Source organism: Ovis canadensis, chromosome 25, assembly GCF_042477335.2.
Source record: "Ovis canadensis isolate MfBH-ARS-UI-01 breed Bighorn chromosome 25, ARS-UI_OviCan_v2, whole genome shotgun sequence".
Classification (NCBI taxonomy): domain Eukaryota; kingdom Metazoa; phylum Chordata; class Mammalia; order Artiodactyla; family Bovidae; genus Ovis; species Ovis canadensis.
In genome coordinates this window covers 33,517,594-33,535,440 of record NC_091269.1, presented here as the reverse complement: position 1 = coordinate 33,535,440, position 17,847 = coordinate 33,517,594, and the positions used below count along the sequence as shown (strand labels likewise).

At 40.3% G+C, this 17,847-nt stretch overlaps 1 protein-coding gene across 8 annotated transcripts in view; it reads left to right on the top strand.

Moving 5' to 3' along the window:
* The window catches only part of ANK3 (ankyrin 3), a 383,729-nt gene that overhangs the window by 212,888 nt on the left and 152,994 nt on the right, over positions 1 to 17,847 (top strand). For all 8 annotated transcript variants that reach the window (XM_069571716.1, XM_069571712.1, XM_069571715.1 and 5 more), the window contains exons 14-18: positions 1,625 to 1,822; positions 3,460 to 3,558; positions 3,828 to 3,926; positions 10,412 to 10,609; positions 15,715 to 15,813. In XM_069571716.1, coding sequence (XP_069427817.1) covers positions 1,625 to 1,822; positions 3,460 to 3,558; positions 3,828 to 3,926; positions 10,412 to 10,609; positions 15,715 to 15,813 — 693 coding nt within the window. The remainder of the gene's footprint in view (positions 1 to 1,624; positions 1,823 to 3,459; positions 3,559 to 3,827; positions 3,927 to 10,411; positions 10,610 to 15,714; positions 15,814 to 17,847) is intronic.

Sequence of the window (17,847 nt, the reverse complement as noted above, 5' to 3'; positions counted from 1 at the left end):
AGAGGACCTAGAAACAGAGCTTAGCAAACTTTTTCTGTAAAGCATCTAATCGTAAATATTTTAGGCTTCTCAGTATACACAGTCTCTGTCACAGCCACTCACCTCTGTTGTTACAGAACAAAAGCAGCAGTAGACAGTACATAATTTAATACATCAGCAGATGGACAGGACTGTGTTTCAATAAAGCTTTATTTATAAGCACAAGTGGCAGCTGGATTTGGCCCCTAGATTTTACTGTTCTGACCCCTGGTCTAAAGGATGGTGGTTAATCTGCTTAATCAGTTAAGAGGAATGGTTAAGAGAGACTGTACTCTACCGTTATAGGAAACCTCACATTTTTGAGTGTTGTTACATATGAAGCCTGTCATCTAGGAAACGGTTTAACCCACAAACTGAAATTGACCAGAACATTTTTAGTTACTTCATTAAAGAGGCAGTATGCATCAGCCAGACTGCCTGGCTTTGAATCTTTGTCCATCATTTGCTAGCCATGTAACACTGGGTAAGTTAACATTTCTGTGCCCCATTCCCTCCTCTAGTTTCCTCATATATAAAATGGGAATAATGACAGTTGTAATTGATAGAGTAGCTGTGATGATGAATGAATTAATGCAAGTGGAGTACCAGTGCAGAACCTGGGGCATGCACACGCTCAGTTGATGTTTAACGGTGGTCGTGGCAGTAGTAGAGTTATATGAGAGTTTTTGTTTTAGCAGTTATCTCTTTCTGTTTTCAGTGTTTCTCTTCTTCCTTGTGGCATCTCCACTAACTTCTCATGCTTCCTCCTAGTTACATAGACCCTCTTGCTTTGACCTTGACCCTCCTTTTACTTACCTTTGCAAAGCAGTGTCCTGTGCTCCAGCCTCAACTGTCTACTTGCCCTACCCAAAGTATTGACCTGGACTTGCTCACATTCTAGTAGGGGATTTCTCTCCAGAGAGCATCTTTGGGCAAATGAGGAAAAGATGTACTTCCAATGTAAGGATAAGGCCCTCAGGGTGCAGGGCTTATGAGTGCCTCATGTCCTTAGGTGAACTGTAATAGGGGGCCCTCCATTCCAGGCAGATCCAGCTTATGCCAGGATGACAACTCGGCAAGCAGAGGGAAAAATGGTTATCAGCCCTCATCAGACCTCTTAGCTGGGAGTCTTCCTCAACCATCCTGTACTGCCCCCATCTTCCCACTTTTGATTGTGGGAAGGCAGTCCCACCAATAGAATAATTCATTCTATATGAGTACGTGATAACTGGTGGAGGTTATCCCTCCCAGGTATCGCAGTTTTCCCAGGATACATTCCCTTATGTCCCCTCTCCCACCAAAAAAGAATCATTAGAGGTGAAAAAATTGATAAAGTATAGCAGGGATGAGTGAGTGGGGATAATTTCTTAAAAGAAATGCCTTTCACAATTCTCATTCTAATAGGTTACTCAAAGGGTATTTAAGGTGCTTAAATTCACCATCACCACCTTTCTGAAACTTAAAGAAAAAGAGAGATGAGGTTCTTTTTAGTATCGTGTCAAAGAGTGGAATGCAGCCTCTCATACCAAGCAGCGAAGTTTGCTGTATTTTTCATGATGATTGTTTTCTCAGTTCATCAGACCTGCATTCTTACCTTGCCCTTTAGGATGACCAAACCCCACTCCACATTTCTGCCCGACTGGGGAAAGCGGATATAGTACAGCAGCTGTTGCAGCAAGGAGCATCTCCAAATGCAGCGACAACTTCGGGGTACACCCCACTGCACCTTGCAGCGCGAGAGGGACACGAAGACGTCGCAGCTTTCCTTTTGGATCACGGCGCATCTTTAGCTATAACAACAAAGGTATGAAAGTCAGCCTTAGAATCCTGCTGTGGCCCCCAGATACCTTCTCTTTACAGTTGCCTGCACAGTAATAGTAGAAAAGCTATTAACTATTAATTATTTCTATTATTATTAGAAAAGCTATTAGAAAAGTAATAGGTAGAAAAGCTATGTACAACAGCATATATGCTTGGATCCTGGGATTAGCAGGACCAGCAAAACCCTGGGGTGGGGCGGGGTAGCTTGTGTGTGTATATACCTTACATTTTATTATCTTCTAATGAAACTTTATTGATGTCCACAGTCAGATATTTCTTGCAAATTATTGGATAGATTTAAATGGTGGTTTAAAAACACAGCCACAGGTTTCTCTTTCTGAGGCCAGGTAGACAGACCACATTATCCAAGCCACTTGGTTGATGGCTTCTATAGTACTTTCAAAGCAGGACGTAGATTTTTCTTGGTTTGCTGTTATTGCTGCTTTGTTGTTGTTGCTGTCTTTTCTGACCTGTGGTTTTTTAAAAATCTCAACTCTGATACCTTGCAGTAATAACTGCCCCCACCCCCCGACACACACACAGTTGCTTTTTAAGTGCAGAATGCAAAATTTAGAGTTTTTCTTTGATCCTATGTAAACCTAGCAATGTGATAGCAAGATGACCTGGCCCACGGCATGTCTCAGAAAGCTAGAAACTGGTGTTATACTCTCTTATTGGAAGGCAAAGAAGAAGCATTAATGTGTCATCAATGCTGAAGATAATTACAGTATTTGCAAATACTTGGAAAATTATCTGAACAAACTATGACTTCTTCGAAAGTCACCCCCTGTGATTCTTTAGACTCTTCAGTAGAGTCGCAAGTTCCTGGATCTTACTTAACATGTGAGAAAAAAGAGTAATGAGTGATGACATTTTGAGTGCTCCAGCCCTTCCACCATGCCAGCTGCCCCTGTCTCTATGGCTATAGTCCCATGAGGTCAAATATGTTGATAACCCTCTAGTCCCTGCCTTGTGCTTGGAGCCCTAGTGGTACATAGTAACTAACTGGCTGATACCCAGATCCTTGTGGGAACTGGAAGGGAGAGGAGCTACTCAACTCTCGGCATCCAACTCACATATTTACTGGATAGAACCATGTGTTATGATTCAGTTCACCTGACTCCTACACACAAGGACTGGGTCATATCTTCAGACATGTATTAATATATACATGCAGAAACAGAGAAAAGGGTGAAGAGAGGCTCTTTTCTGGTGATATGATATTATGGGAGGTTCAGACTTGCCCTGGATTTTTCCAAGCCCTCCAAATCCAAACTGGTCTTGGACCCTGCAACCTCTTCTTCCCACAAGGTGAAATCCCCAAATGGCCCTTGAATAAGCCCCAGCTCCGTCTTTCCAAATTCATCCTTGTCAGATACCTGAGGAGTGCCAAGATTAGTATCTCGTTGTGGCTGAGCCAGCAGAGAGAGAAAGATTAAATATCCTGCTCATCTTCGTTGAAAAGGAGACTGTTTCACTGTTGTCTACCAGTCCTGATCCTTAAATATAGGCTGCACTGCTCTTCACTTCAGAAAAGTGATGCCTTTGTATCACCTCTATTGTTATTGTTTTTATGTTTCTCTTATGCTTATGGTATTATTTTTATGGTACTCTTTTCAGAAAGGATTTACTCCCCTTCATGTGGCAGCAAAATATGGGAAGCTTGAAGTAGCCAATCTCCTGCTACAGAAAAGTGCGTCTCCAGATGCTGCTGGGAAGGTATGAGGTCATCGGCCAACATCCAACAGGCCACCCCCTTGATAACCACACAAGCACTTGCTAATATTCACTGACAGCCACCTAAATTGTTAACTAATCCACATTTAAGCCTCTTAGGATGAAGATCACTTCAGAAATAGGAGGTCCACGTATTGTTGAAACTGGAATGTGAATTACACCTTGTGCTGTATCCAGTCTAATCCCGTCTCCTAAATCTAGGCCTCTGGCGTTGTCCCTTTGACCCTTGTTGTCTCTGCACGTGTTTTCAGAGCGGGCTAACTCCACTGCATGTGGCTGCACATTACGATAATCAGAAAGTGGCTCTTCTGCTTCTGGACCAAGGAGCCTCACCCCACGCGGCTGCAAAGGTACCTGTCATTCAGCAGCATGAGGAGACGGAGGAACCGTGTCCTCCAGTCTCTTTATGTGTATTTACTTTGGGTTCATGTGGAGCAGCCCCTGGTTTAGGCACCACTTAAAGATTATGGAAATACAAGCGGCCTTAGGAAATCCGTGCCTTCAGCTATTTAGTCAACTCCTGTGGTAGATGCTCAATAAATATTCACTTGTCCACTGATATTCCTTGAAAATCTAGGACATTCTGGAGCCTGGGGGAAATTCAGGAAAAAAAAGTTGAAGTCCTCTTTAGCCAGATTGAAAACAGAAATGCAGCTTGAGGGAGTAAGAAAGTTCTCATTTGTCAAAGTTTTAAAATATGTGTTATATTTTCTGGCCATAAAACATTGCCTTTGAATGGTTTATGTGTGTTTAATAAGTTGGGAGGTTTTGCTTATGTGTTGTTATTACTGCTAAGGAGAATCTTCATTCTTTTCTCAATTGAGTTTATTGGAATATGGTTGATTTACAATGTTTGTGTTAATTTCTGCTGTGCAGCAAAGTGATTCAGTTATATAGATGTGGACATTCTTTCTCATTCTTTTCCATTATAGTTCATCACAGGATATTGAAAGTAGAACCCTATGTTATACAGTTAGAGAATTTTTATTCTTAATGTTAGGTCATTTTTTACCAGTAGACAACAGAGATTTCTCATAAAAGAGATACTTAGAGTGAATGGCTTTCTTATGACTCTGGTATGCTAATTTGAGAGGCAAATCATAAAGAGTTTGTTTAAAGATAGGTTAATACAGTTTGAGGGCAGGAGGAGAAGGGGACGACAGAGAATGAGATGGCTGGGTGGCATCACCAACTCAATGGACGTGAGTCTGAGTGAACTCTGGGAGATGGTGATGGACAGGGAGGCCTGGCGTGCTGCGGTTCATGGGGTCGCAAAGAGTCAGACACGACTGAGCAACTGACCTGAACTGAAAATAGTTGTTGTTCTGTTGCTCAGTCATGTCTGACTCTTTGCCACCCATGGACTGCAGCGCCAGGCTTCCCTGTCCTTCACCATTTCCCAGAGCTTGCTCAAACTCACGTCCATTGAGTTAGAGATGCCATCCATCCATCGTGGCCTCTGTCGTCCCCTTCTTCTCCTGCCTTCCATCTTTCCCAGCATCAGGGTCTTTTCTAACGAGTCAGTTCTTCACAGTGGATGGCCAAAGTACTGCAGCTTTGGCTTCAGCATCAGTCCTTCCAATGAATATTCTCTTCAGAACTTCTTTTCTTGTAATTCTCAGCCACCTCTTGCCCCATCCTCTTCAGAATTGTACCCAGTGAACTCTGCAATTCAAAATCAAGCCCCCAAACTTCTTTTCATTTGAGTGACTTTTTCCCATAATTTCCAACTCTGATGTTCTATCATAAAGCCATGAAAAGCAGCATTACTCACAGTAGCCAAAAGGTAGAAGCATCCAAGTCTCTATGGTAGGATAAATGGCTAAACAAAATGTATATACATGCAATGGAATGTTATTCAGAGGTAAGAAGGAAGGGAATTCTGACACATGCTGCAACATGAATGAACCTCAGAGATTCTGTTGTTTAGCCACTAAATCATGCCTGACTCTTTGCAGCCCCATGGACTGTAGTCCACCGGGCTCCTCTGCCCATGGTATTTCCTAGGTAAGAATACTGGAGTGGGTTGCCATTTCCTCCTCTAGGGTATCTTCCCGACCCAGGGATCGAACCCACATCTCCTGCGTTGGCAGGCGGATTCTTTACTGGTGGGCCCACAGGGAAGCTTCAGAGATATGCTGAGTGAAATAAGCCAGACACAGCAAAGGACAAACACGATGATTTCATGTCAAAATGGAAAGTAGAATGCTGGCTGCCAGGGGCTGAGTAGAGGGAGGACTGGGGAGTTAGTGTTTAGTGGGTGGAGTTTCAGTTTAGAGATGGACAGTGATAGTAGAGAACAATGTGAATGTACTTAGTGCTGTTGACTGTATACTTGAAAACAATTACAATGGTAAGTGTTATGTAATGTATATTTTACCACAATTTTTAAAAATTTACAATGAAATTTGATAGCTATCTATTTCACTTGTTTATATCCATACGTTTTTGAACCTGGGCCATTTTTCTTTCAAATACCCTCAGGTTTGTGGTAGGCAGCCAGTAAATAATTAATAAGTGAGCTATTCATTCTCCACATGAAAGCAAGAATTTCGTCACAACTAGTGCTAAGCAGTTTAGAATTGACAGAAGGCATAAGTAATAACTAAAGCAAAATGAGTCCCATCCATCTTTCCATCCACAAGTAACTCTTAAATAGGTCAATAGTTGATATATTTCATTTCCAGTTGATTTCCAGCTTTGTGTTTGTCCAACAAGACTTCATGTTTCCCTATCTGCACAATATCTTTAACAAAGAGTAGAAAAACAGTTCTTTAATTCCTTCTAACAGCCCTTTCGGAAAAGGCAATGGCACCCCACTCCAGTACTCTTGCCTGGAAAATCCCATGGGCGGAGGAGCCTGATGGGCTGCAGTCCATGGGGCCGCTAAGAGTCGGACACAACTAAGCAATTTCACTTTTACTTTTCACTTTCATGCATTGGAGAAGGAAATGGCAACCCACTCCAGTGTTCTTGCCTGGAAAATCCTAGGGACAGGGGAGCCTGGTAGGCTGCCATCAATGGGGTCGCAGAGAGTCAGACACTACTGAAGCGACTTAGCAGCAGCAGCAACAGCCCTTTAGCCTTAGGCATATCTTTTATAGTCAACTGAGCACAGGCTTTCCCAATAGGACATTCATTCTCTTTCCCATAGCCGTGAGAGCCTCTGAAATGCCATCTCTTTTGCTTGTCCAACCATCCCTACTTTCTGAGACAGTGATCCTGTTCTGAAGGTTTTTCTAGGCTTTGATCCTGAGTAAAAGCCAGTTCTATCAGTTAGGATTTGGTTCACTTGCTAGAAAAAAAGACCTAGCTACAGTGGTTTAAACTGATGAGGTTCTACTTTTCTTTTGTCATATACAGTCTGGAGGGAGGCAATTATTGATGCTGGTTCAGAGTTTTCAGAGGGTTGAAGATTCTTTAGTTTGATTCTTTTTTTTGGTCTGTCTTCCAGATATTGCCACTTGTGCTGCCAGGTCCCCTTTTCAAGCAAAAGGTCGTAAAGACAGATAACAGGGCATTCTCAGTAGCTCCGCATTTCTCCTTACGTTTCATTGGCTACTTCTTTCTGCAAGGGAAGCTGGGAAATGTAGTTTTCAGCTGGATGCACAGCAAAGGTTATTTTATTAAGGAAGGAGGGAGAATGGATATAGGGGAGGTAAATAGCCTCCATTCGGGAGGCTACAGCATTTCTGAATTTAAGCATTACTGAGGAGGGAGGGACAAAACTCATCAGAGCCAGTCATGCAGATGGATATGGCAGTGGTGACTTCCATGAAACTTCCACAGCTTACATCCTTGGTTTTCAGAGAATATGATGTGTTCTTTTTGCCCTTTCTTTTGTAGAATTGCTGACATATTTTCTTAGTCATACATGTCCTGGAAACACAATGTGACTTTAGGTAATGGAGGACAAAGTGGGTTGCTGAAAAACTAGTTTGCTTCCTCTAATCCATTTTATCCAGATCTATTTCCTGAGGCAGGACGTTGTGCTGGAAAGAGGGTTGGCTTGAGTTCAGGTGTAACCTGGACACAGATTGTGGAAGGTCTAGTGAGCTGTAACTTACTATTGGTGAGATTTCTCTTTCATAAAATGTGCAATATAACTACTGACATGGATCAGTAGAGGTTGTGAAAATTTGGGAGGAATAGGTAAAGTATAGTGCTAAACCCGCTCTAGTACGCATGCCTGGAAAATCCTCATGGACAGAGTCCATGGAGTTGCAAAGAGTCCATCATGACTGAAGTGACTACGCAGCAGCAACGCTAAATATGTTACTTCGCTTATAATTTATATTTACATTTGCTCTTGTTTTTATCATGAAATGCAAAAGGACACATGGCATGCACTTTGTCCTCTGCATTAAGAAGGAAAAAGTATTAAGATTATTCTTTAGTTCAATCTCCCACTGTTTTATATCTTTTCTGATAAATGTATTTGTCTCCTTTAGTATGGCAAATAAGAATCCTTTGGTCCTAGAAATTAGAAAGAGCTTAAGGAATTTAGAAATTTTTATTATAGATCCCAAGATTAATTACTCATTTATCATTTGAAATATTTCTTAAGTCTTTCTGAGATGAACTATCCATTCTAAAATAATACCCTGAATTGTTTTTCCCTTGCTTTATACTTTTGTCTGTATCTCCGATAAGGAGCTCAGGATAAACCCCTCAGTAATAATGAATAACTTGTCTAGAATTGGTGTATATTACAGAGACACCAGAGCCTCTCTGTTTTATTTAAGAGCGTATGATATTTTTTTTTTTTGGTGGAGTTAAAAGTAATCAAGAGGATTGTCACAATCGCCAGTAGAGGTGAAGCAGTTACTGAACTTGAAGGTTATGTCAGTAGCAAAAGCAAAAAGAAATAAAATGCATGGTTGGAAGCTGGACTTTATCTGTGCTTACCACTCTAGGTAGCTGCTGTTAGAGTCTTGACTAATCAAGTTTCCTAGCACTGCTTTGCGAATCTTCCCTTTTCTTCAGGGATAGCTGCTGCTGCTAAGTCACGTCAGTCGTGTCCAATTCTGTGCGACCCCATAGACGGCAGCCCACCAGGCTCCGCCGTCCCTGGGAGGGTAGTAAAACAACTCACCCCTTCCTGTCACTCACTGTAGAGTTGGGCTCAATCCAGAGCTCTGCGTTTGGCTCTGAAGACGATCTCTTTAGGGTGTGTCTGAGCAGAGGGCCAAATGCTTCCCAGGTCAGCTGGGGTTTCCAGATGGCAGCAGGTCAAAACTAAAAATAGGGATATAAGATCTTCTACCCTGACCCATCCATCCCGCTTGGCAGAGGCTGGTTTCAGAAGAGTCTGGAAGTGGCATTTCCACTTCCCGGTTGATACAGGTTGATATCCAACAGCCTAGATCTTCTGCAGTTGATTATTGAAAGAATGTTTGTCAAGTGAAAAATGCTGTCACACTAGAAGAAACCAATGACATAAATGTGAGGGTTAATTATAGTAGACTAGCCGACAAGTGATCCAGCAGCTCCCACTGCCCTCTGAGTTGTTTCTGAACCCTCCCTGTGGCTTGGAAAGATTGTAACTGATCTGTTGGCCAGGTTTGGATCATATTCTCAAATAGAAATTCTCTTTGCATTGTATAAGTTCCAATTATTCTTTTTTTTTTCCCCTCTGTTTTCTTTCTCTAAATCCTCTTGTCTATATCAAAAAAAATTCTAATTTTTCATTGGCGTGTTTTATATAATCAGATTCAGGCCTGTGTCAAAATGTAATCTTCTGTTTCTCTTCAATGACTGAGAGGCAGGAGCATTCCATAGGCTGGGGACCTTTCTTTATTAGGACAGAGGACTCTGAGGGCTGTTGAGGCAGCTTATGAACAGTTTGGCAAAGGAATTTTGGTTCCTTCCACCTCTGAGCATCAGGGATCAACCAAGAGAAGGAGCCCAGGGTGTTTAGAAAGCTCTGATAAAGTTCACTCAAGTCAAAGGATCTGCCAGTCACCACCAGGCAGTGGAGATACAAAGACAAGTTTGGAGTGACATTTGCTCTCAACAACTTTGCATTTTAGTAGAAGGAGACGGATGCATGAAGAAGAGTGCCACTAAATATATCCAGGATTTAGACTGGAGTCGGTCAAGTGGGGGGCGGGTGTAAGAGGTGAAGGGGAGGTAAAACACTTCATGGGGGTGTGATCCTTGAGCTGTGTGATCACAGCTTCTTTTTGGCAGCGGATGAGCGGTGTGATCCTTGAATGATATTGGCCCCAAGGGCATGTTGTGTTGGAGAAAAGAATCCTTTGTAGGATAAAGCAAGACAGAACCAAGAGCCATATGTTGTTTTGGGGACCAAAACGTTTAAAGCATGATGTAGAAACTGGAGTTTCATAAAGGAGGCCATCAGAGGGGCAAATGGGAGTAGACTATAGTATCTTGTCTCCTGTAAAAATAAAACATTTCAACATGTAAGCAATAGACTATTGAAGGGATTTTAAAGGTAGGATAATGGCCCCAGCTACAGGGGCACCATTTGTTTTCTAGTTGGGTTTTTCTGTCATTGATACATAAGGCAAATAATTACTGAGCAGCTACATACTGCCCATGTGAGGGATTGCCATCTCCCATTTATAAAACCACTGGTTCTCTGACTCTTGAACTAAACTGTCTGTAGAATGTTTTCCCTATTTAGATATGCGGGCAACACAAGGGAACGACGTTAATAACCCTTCTTGATTTCTCAGTGTTGGCTTACTCGATCATGATTTTTTAAACGATCAAAGAAAATCGTTAGAAAGGGAAACATACTATTTGAAAATGCAGTGCACACATTTTTATCTCGTGATTGGACATGTGACCAAGTGGTTTGTGTTGACAGAATGGTTATACACCACTGCACATCGCTGCCAAAAAGAACCAGATGGACATAGCGACAACGCTGCTGGAATATGGTGCTGATGCAAATGCAGTTACCCGGCAGGGAATTGCTTCTGTCCATCTTGCAGCTCAGGAAGGACACGTGGACATGGTGTCACTGCTCCTCACCAGAAATGCTAATGTGAATTTGAGCAATAAGGTAACCTTTTTTTTTTCTCTGCAAAGCATACCATGCAATGAAACCTCGCCTCCAGAAAGATCACTAAGAAATCATGAAGAATTCAAGTCAAATAGAATGTGGAAAGTGTAGTATGCACAAAGATATTTACCAAAATGTTATCATAGGAAAAACTTGAAAAAATGTCTTGAAACAATAAGAGAATGCTAAGTCAGTAATTGCCAAGTCATATAGGTGAGTATATATGCTACAGCCATAAAAATGAGGTCCATAAAAGTTTTCTAATAATGTCAAGTTTTGTTATAATATTAAGTCAAAGGGCAACATTGTGACCTCACCAGAATACAGTAAATAAGAGGCTATAAGTTGTAAATTACAAGTCATAAGGTGAAACATTTGAGGTGAAACTCCTTGCTTGTCCTAGTTTTAAGTCTTAGGTTAAAAAGAGAAATTAGGAGCAGGTCTGCCTTCAGAAAGTTCATTTTAGTAACAGAAATTTAGAGTAGCTCTTTTATTCAGTAGATCAAAAAGTTAGTCTTTGTAGATAAATTGGCAGTTCCAGTCAACCCTTTAAGTCTCTGTTCCTCAAAGTCTTTAGACTCCCCTACCCTTGCATTTGACTCTCCTTGGTTAGTAAAAAGGTTTGTGAAAAGTCCAGCCCACAATTAGCAGGAATGAGGTTACAGCCTCTCACTGTGTTATCAGAGAATTTGGTTTCGTTGACCTGCTTATGACCTGAGTCTGAGATTTACCCAGAATTCCAGACCCATGTTCCTAAGTCTTCAGATAAAACAGAAATCTGCAAGAGTACCCCCAAATACCTGATAATCCAAACTCCCTGACATTTAGCTTCTCCTCTACAGCATGGTGACAGTACAGCTGTGACATTTCTCAGCCATAGCTCAGATATTGGAGGAGAGTTTCAAGATAACAGTAGTTTTACGGCAACGAGTCTTTAGGAGATTTAATATTTTAATATATGTGGCCTATACTTTGTAATCGTGGAGGCTTTGAGTCTCCTGGGTATAAATCCTAAATCTGACTTCTGCTTGATGTATAACTTGATTGGACAAGTCATGTGACCTCTCCGAGCCTTAGTTCTATCCTCTAATAAACAATGCCCACAATATTTACTTCCTAGAAATGCCATGAAGGTGAACTGAGATAATGTTTAGTACCTTTTTCTAAGTAGAAAAAGGATAATTATCTTAATTTTAGACTTTTTACAGTTTGGGGGAAAGGTTATGCATTAATCTTAATCACCAAGGCGATTTAACAAATTCTATAAATGAAAAGACATATGTAAGTAAATGGAAACCTTTTCTCACTTTTCATATCTTGAAAATACTTTGTGATTATTGCAGAACAAACAAGTTTTATTTTTTTTTTTTCCTGGTTTACTGATTTTCTCTTCTTACATCTTTCTTTTTAAACATTTCTTTGGGGATGTGTGTCCCAGCATTAATGGGAATCACAAAGCAATTTCAAATAGTCATTATAATCAGGGTTTGTTTAAGCTGTTGAATTTCTAAGGTTCATATACTAATGTACAAACCAGATTTATAATAGTTTGTTACAAAATTCTACTGGTCTTAGTGAGATGGAGGACGTGGCGTTCTCAGATTGACACGCCTTCTGGCTTCCGTTAGTATGTTTTCTTAGAAGCCCTCTTATTAACTCTCCCAGAGACAATATAGGCCTGAACAATTAGTTAACAAGTGAACATTTTCCATAGGTTTGACACCAATGTATAGTGTAGCTAACTTTTTTTTCTTTTTAAATTCTTTTAGCCAACTCATTGTTATATATATATAGCATTGAATTCACCTTAAAACCATTTTTATTTTAAAAAATTTAGACTGAGAATACTTTAGAAAGAATTCCTCAGTGTCTACTTCGGTAGACTGAACATTAGCAAGGGAATTCTCAGGACCGAAAGGCACCTTCCAAACCAAGGAAGCCTGGAAGTGTCCAACCCCCTTCCTGAATAAACTCTGCCTAAGCAATATACCACCAAGGAAAGTTTCTGGGTTTCCTTCAGCGCATGGCACTTACAGAACTTTTAAGAACTTCACAATTCCTAGAAATTGTCTAATACAAAAGTATTTGTAAGTCTTTGCTTCCTTTCTCATCATTTTCTGTATCAAGTATAAGTTATGGTGTGAAAGTAGAGAATCAGTAGAATTCTGTTACTCAAGAAGAATTCTGTTTTTCTTGAGTTTCCAAAGTTTTAGACATCAGTTATTGTCCCTCCACCCCGCCCTCCTTATCCTACCTCCCCGTTTCACATTAGACTTTATTTCCTTGCTAAACAAGGAATATTGAGGAACTTCTCTGGCAGTCCATTGGTTGAGACTTTGCTTTTCACTGCAGGGGGTCCAGGTATGATGCCTGGGCATCTGGAAAATCCCATGGACAGAGGAGCCTGGTGGGCTGCAGTCCATGGGGTCTCGAAGAGTCGGACACGACTGAGCGACTTCACTTTCACTTTTCACTTTCATGCACTGGAGAAGGACATGGCAGCCCACTCCAGTGTTCTTGCCTGGAGAATCCCGGGGACGGGGGAGCCTGGTGGGCTGCCGTCTATGGGGTCGCACAGAGGTCGGACACGACTGAAGCGACTTAGCAGGGGCCCTAAGATCCCACATGCCTCGTGAGTGGAAAACTAAAACAAAACAGGAGCAATAGTGTAACAAATTCAATAAAGACCTTAAAAATGGTGCGTGTCGAAAGAATCTTTAAAAATATGAATATTAAAAGATTTAGCTTTTGTGAAAAGTTACATTGAACTAAACACTCAATCGTTTTCACTTATTTCTTTTCTTACTATTCACCAGCAGTTCTCAGATTTTAAGAAAAAGGAACCACGAACCTAAGTTCCTGCTGAAGTGCTACTGTTTAATTGGATTCCGTTTTGCTTTTGACGTTTTCCCGCATGAATTTTGAAGACCACAAGTAGCTGTAGTTCTTTACACAGCTAATAGACTATGAAATGAAGCTATTGCTATCCCAAGTTTATTTTATTTAAAATAAAATGTATTATTTTTAACAAATGCCATTTAAAAAATGAGCTGTGGTCAAAACTCTATCAAAGATTAACAGATAACTTCTGAACTCAAACAGGGCTGTTTTAACCATCACATTAAACAAAAAAATCATGAATACAAAAATGATCTTTCTTTATTTAATTTATCCTATTTTATCAAAATCTGTTTGCTTTTCCCTCTGACTTAATTAGTAGATGGATTAAATGCTATTTTATAGATACTTTAATCCTTGGTTGTACATTAAAGGTACGATACTTGCCTCAACAAGCTCACAGTGGTTTGAGGAAGACAGACCAGAAAAGGGTTTTAATGTGAGATTATGATGCTCTCAATAGAAGTGAGCACATAGAGGGTTTGCACATAAATAGTAACAATGAGGCCCTTTTCGAGATGAGGGGAGAGGGAGAGAAGCCCGGGAAAGCTGGAGGTGACTGTGTGCCAAAGGTGGAGTAGGTAATCCCCGGGGCAGCATGAACGTACCTGGGGAAACAGGAGAGAGGAGAGCACAGGCCAGAATACCTTCCCCAACCATGCTGAAAACCACTCAGCAAAGTTCTCCAGAAGCTTGAGAAAGTCTCACACTTAGAAGGGGGGATTGTGACACTTTGACAAGATGTTATGGCTGAAAATATCAGTTGCCTCTCAAGTGGAACGTGGAACATTGTTCTCTGATTATGTCAGTGTTTGGGTGGTGCCAGTTTTGGCCCCAGGCTTATTTTTCTTGGATTTCAAGTGAAGGCACCGCTCCTCCTTTTTCTGTTTCCTCTGTATTCAATTTGGGTGAGCTTCTTCCGAAAGTCTGTAAACAGACTCAGAAAGCCTGGAGTGAGTGGCTCTTCCTGAGTCCAGTCACGTGTTTGATAGAATAGCAGCCCTTAAATAAATCATGCCGTGTGCTCTTCCTGATGCTGCATTTGGCTCTCTCCTTTCCCCTGACAAGGGGGACAGGCTGATGGTCTTGCTGCACAGATGCCGGCGGAGGAGGAAAAAGGCCTCCAGGACTTAAAACATTAACCTCTAGGAGTTCCCTGGAGTTCCAGTGGTTAAGACTCCGAGCTTCCACTGCAGTGGCCACGGGTTTGATCCCTAGTTGGGAAACCAAGATCCCACATGCTACAAGGCGCAATCAAATAATTTTTTAAATTTTATATTTAAAACATGTGCCAGCAGATCTTGTCTGGTTAGGTATTTTAGGAAAAAAAACCAAAAGACAGTAACTTCTGTGTTCATGATGGATGAAAGAAAAGAATCTGGAAACACTTACACCAGCTTACTTTCTCTTAAATATCATTTATGAAAAAATGCAGCTACAGAAGATTTCTAAGCCAGAGTACAGTCTTAGTGATTTTTTTCTTGGCCATTGGAATAACCATGTAGCCTGTCCATTCTGTGGTAGAGTCCATTTCAAATACCCAGTCTCATAAAATGATCTTGAAATTCTCATGAGACAGACTTCATATTACATATTAAATTCTCATGAAATAGACTTCATATTACATTTCACAGACCATCTTTCCTACCCAGAAGCAACATACAGAAAATGTTTTCCAGCCTTATATTTTAATATTTAATGGAGAAAATGTTATCATCATGTGTCAGTAACAGTTTATAAACAATTTTTATTTTAATTTTTGCTAAAGCTAGTATCACTAATAATACATTAAAACTCTTGCATAATTTGAGTTTTAAAAGTCTCTATTTTTTAAAAAAAGCGAACACTGAAATACATAAGAGGAAAATGATATAATGTCTGGAATTTGCTTTAAAATACTTCTGCAAAGAAAAGAACATACAGGAAGTAGAGTTGGATGAAGCAAGGAGAGGAGAAACTTGATAATTGCTGCGTCTGTGATCAGTACACAAGGTTCAGGCTATTCCCTCCACTTTTGAGGATGTTTGAAATTTTTCAGCAAGCCTGCAATAACAGTGTTGTCACATGCTAATATATAAACTTACTCTGTAACATTTTTTTAACATAAAAATTCTAGGTTCACTCTTCTTGAAGGCATAAATTGTTTCTCTGATATGCTTGTACGTCATCCGTCCCTCATGTAAGATGACCACTTTGATATTTTGCAGAGTGGCCTGGCCCCACTCCATTTGGCTGCTCAAGAAGACAGAGTGAATGTGGCCGAAGTCCTTGTAAACCAGGGGGCACATGTGGATGCCCAGACAAAGGTATGCAAAAAGATCGTGCCCATCCAGAGCATGTCTGCACAAGGGGCAACCCAAGGCACTGCTTGTGGCATCCTGTGCACTTTCACCTTTCATGGCCTGAATCTGTAGCTATATGTTGATGCCTCCTGTGTTAACACAGTTTATTGACCCTTGTTACAGCGTATCAACCCTTCAAGGTCATAGTGTGAAAGCTTATACCTTTCTTAGTTTTCATGACTGAATTTAAAAATGCATTTAGAAAAATTTGTCAGTCAGTAATTGATGACCTCTTACTTTGTTCAGGCATAGTCTATGGATGAGGTTACATTAAGTTTTACTCAATTACTACTCACTTGCTAAATTCTTTATGGTGTGTCTGATTGCTAGCAAACCCCATCTCTCTCAGCCAAAATAGTTATCTTTTCAAAAACAAGTTTCTCATTCATCTCAGAAAACGCCCCAATTTCAGACTCATAGAAGATGAGTGGATATTTCGTGTCATCATCAAAGATAGGACTTGATATTAATCCTTCTCTCATCATTTTTTTTCAGTGCTTAAGTTTGTTACTCTTCATATCAAACCTGTTTTACCTATTTCAAAATGTAACTCTTCTTTTTCTTCTTTCTGAGTGTCACATATTTGACACAAACATGAATACTTGTTAAGTATTGTATTGTGAATATGAACACTTTGGGGTATAATATAGATTGATTCTGAGGTGTGTGAACAGCTATTGAAGATATTGATAATATAGAAGGATCACTGGGAATTAACCAGGTAAAAAAGTATTGCAGATGTCAGGATCAGTCTGGATTTATGGGACAAGCACAGGGCGCAGCCCTGAGTAGCCTACGCCCTTGACGCTGTGTTCTCGCTACGGCTGTGACTTCTCCACCCACACCTTTTCTTTCTCCAACAATGGAATGTTATTCCATTCATATACATGAAACTTTTGCTGAGATATTATTTCTATCAGAAGTAGAACATTGTCTTCAGAATCAACAGGTGCAGTTTTCCTACTCTTATATTTAAATAAATCTCATGTATGAATTAAATTCACACAGCCTTGAGTTTAGGGTTTTGATTTAGACTGTGCCTTCTAAAAGATAAACCATTATTACAATACTGCTTCCAGTAATTTTGTTCATACTTACAAAGTATTGCGTTTAACAGCAAAGTTGAAACATCGACAGCTGCATCAGCACAAGAAATATAGGAACTATACAAGAAAAAAATTGCCATCTTCACTTAACATATATATTTAAGATTAAGAAAATGGACAGAAACATGGCTACATACAAACGCAAAGCCTAGTGACTAAGAGACCGTATGTACTAAAATATAAAGTGCAAATGAAACCTGATTATCCAAGAATTGAAATCTTAAGGCAAACACAGAGCATGTGTGTTTAGAACATCTTTGCAAGTTATATTTAGTTCTTTTAGAAAGAAGCTGCCCAAAAGAGATATGACCAGGCAAGGTCCTTTATGCTTTTAAAATCCTGTGTTAAAATAGTAAAGCAAATATATTGATCTCTTCTCAAGGTAGTCCTAGATGTGACCTAAGCAGCACCCCACACTCCAATTTCTGAATGCCTCGTGCCCTTGATGGCTCCTTGGCTTCTTTGGTAACCTATCTGCCCATCTCTCTCCCCACTCTGTTTGCCTTCCAAACTTGTCATTCTAAAAACCCCCCTTATCTTTAGCCCTGAATGCCTTCCTAGATAACTGATTATTTAACAAAGAAACCAATGAAGGTGACAGCAGTGATTGGATGGTTTCTTGTTACTTTTCATGAAAATATAAGTATTTAAATCTGAAAAAGTCAGACTGAATTTAGCTTATATTCTTCATTTTTCTTGTATACTTTCGTCAGAAAAGACATCTTTACTTTAGAAATTTACAGCTTCACAGCAAGTAGATTCACCCTGTGGTGCTTTATTTACACACACATATACAGATTTACACACACATATGCACATGGCTTCCCAGGTGGCTCAGTGATAAAATATCCTCCTGCCGGTGCAGGAGACTCAGGAGAAAAGTGTTGTGAAG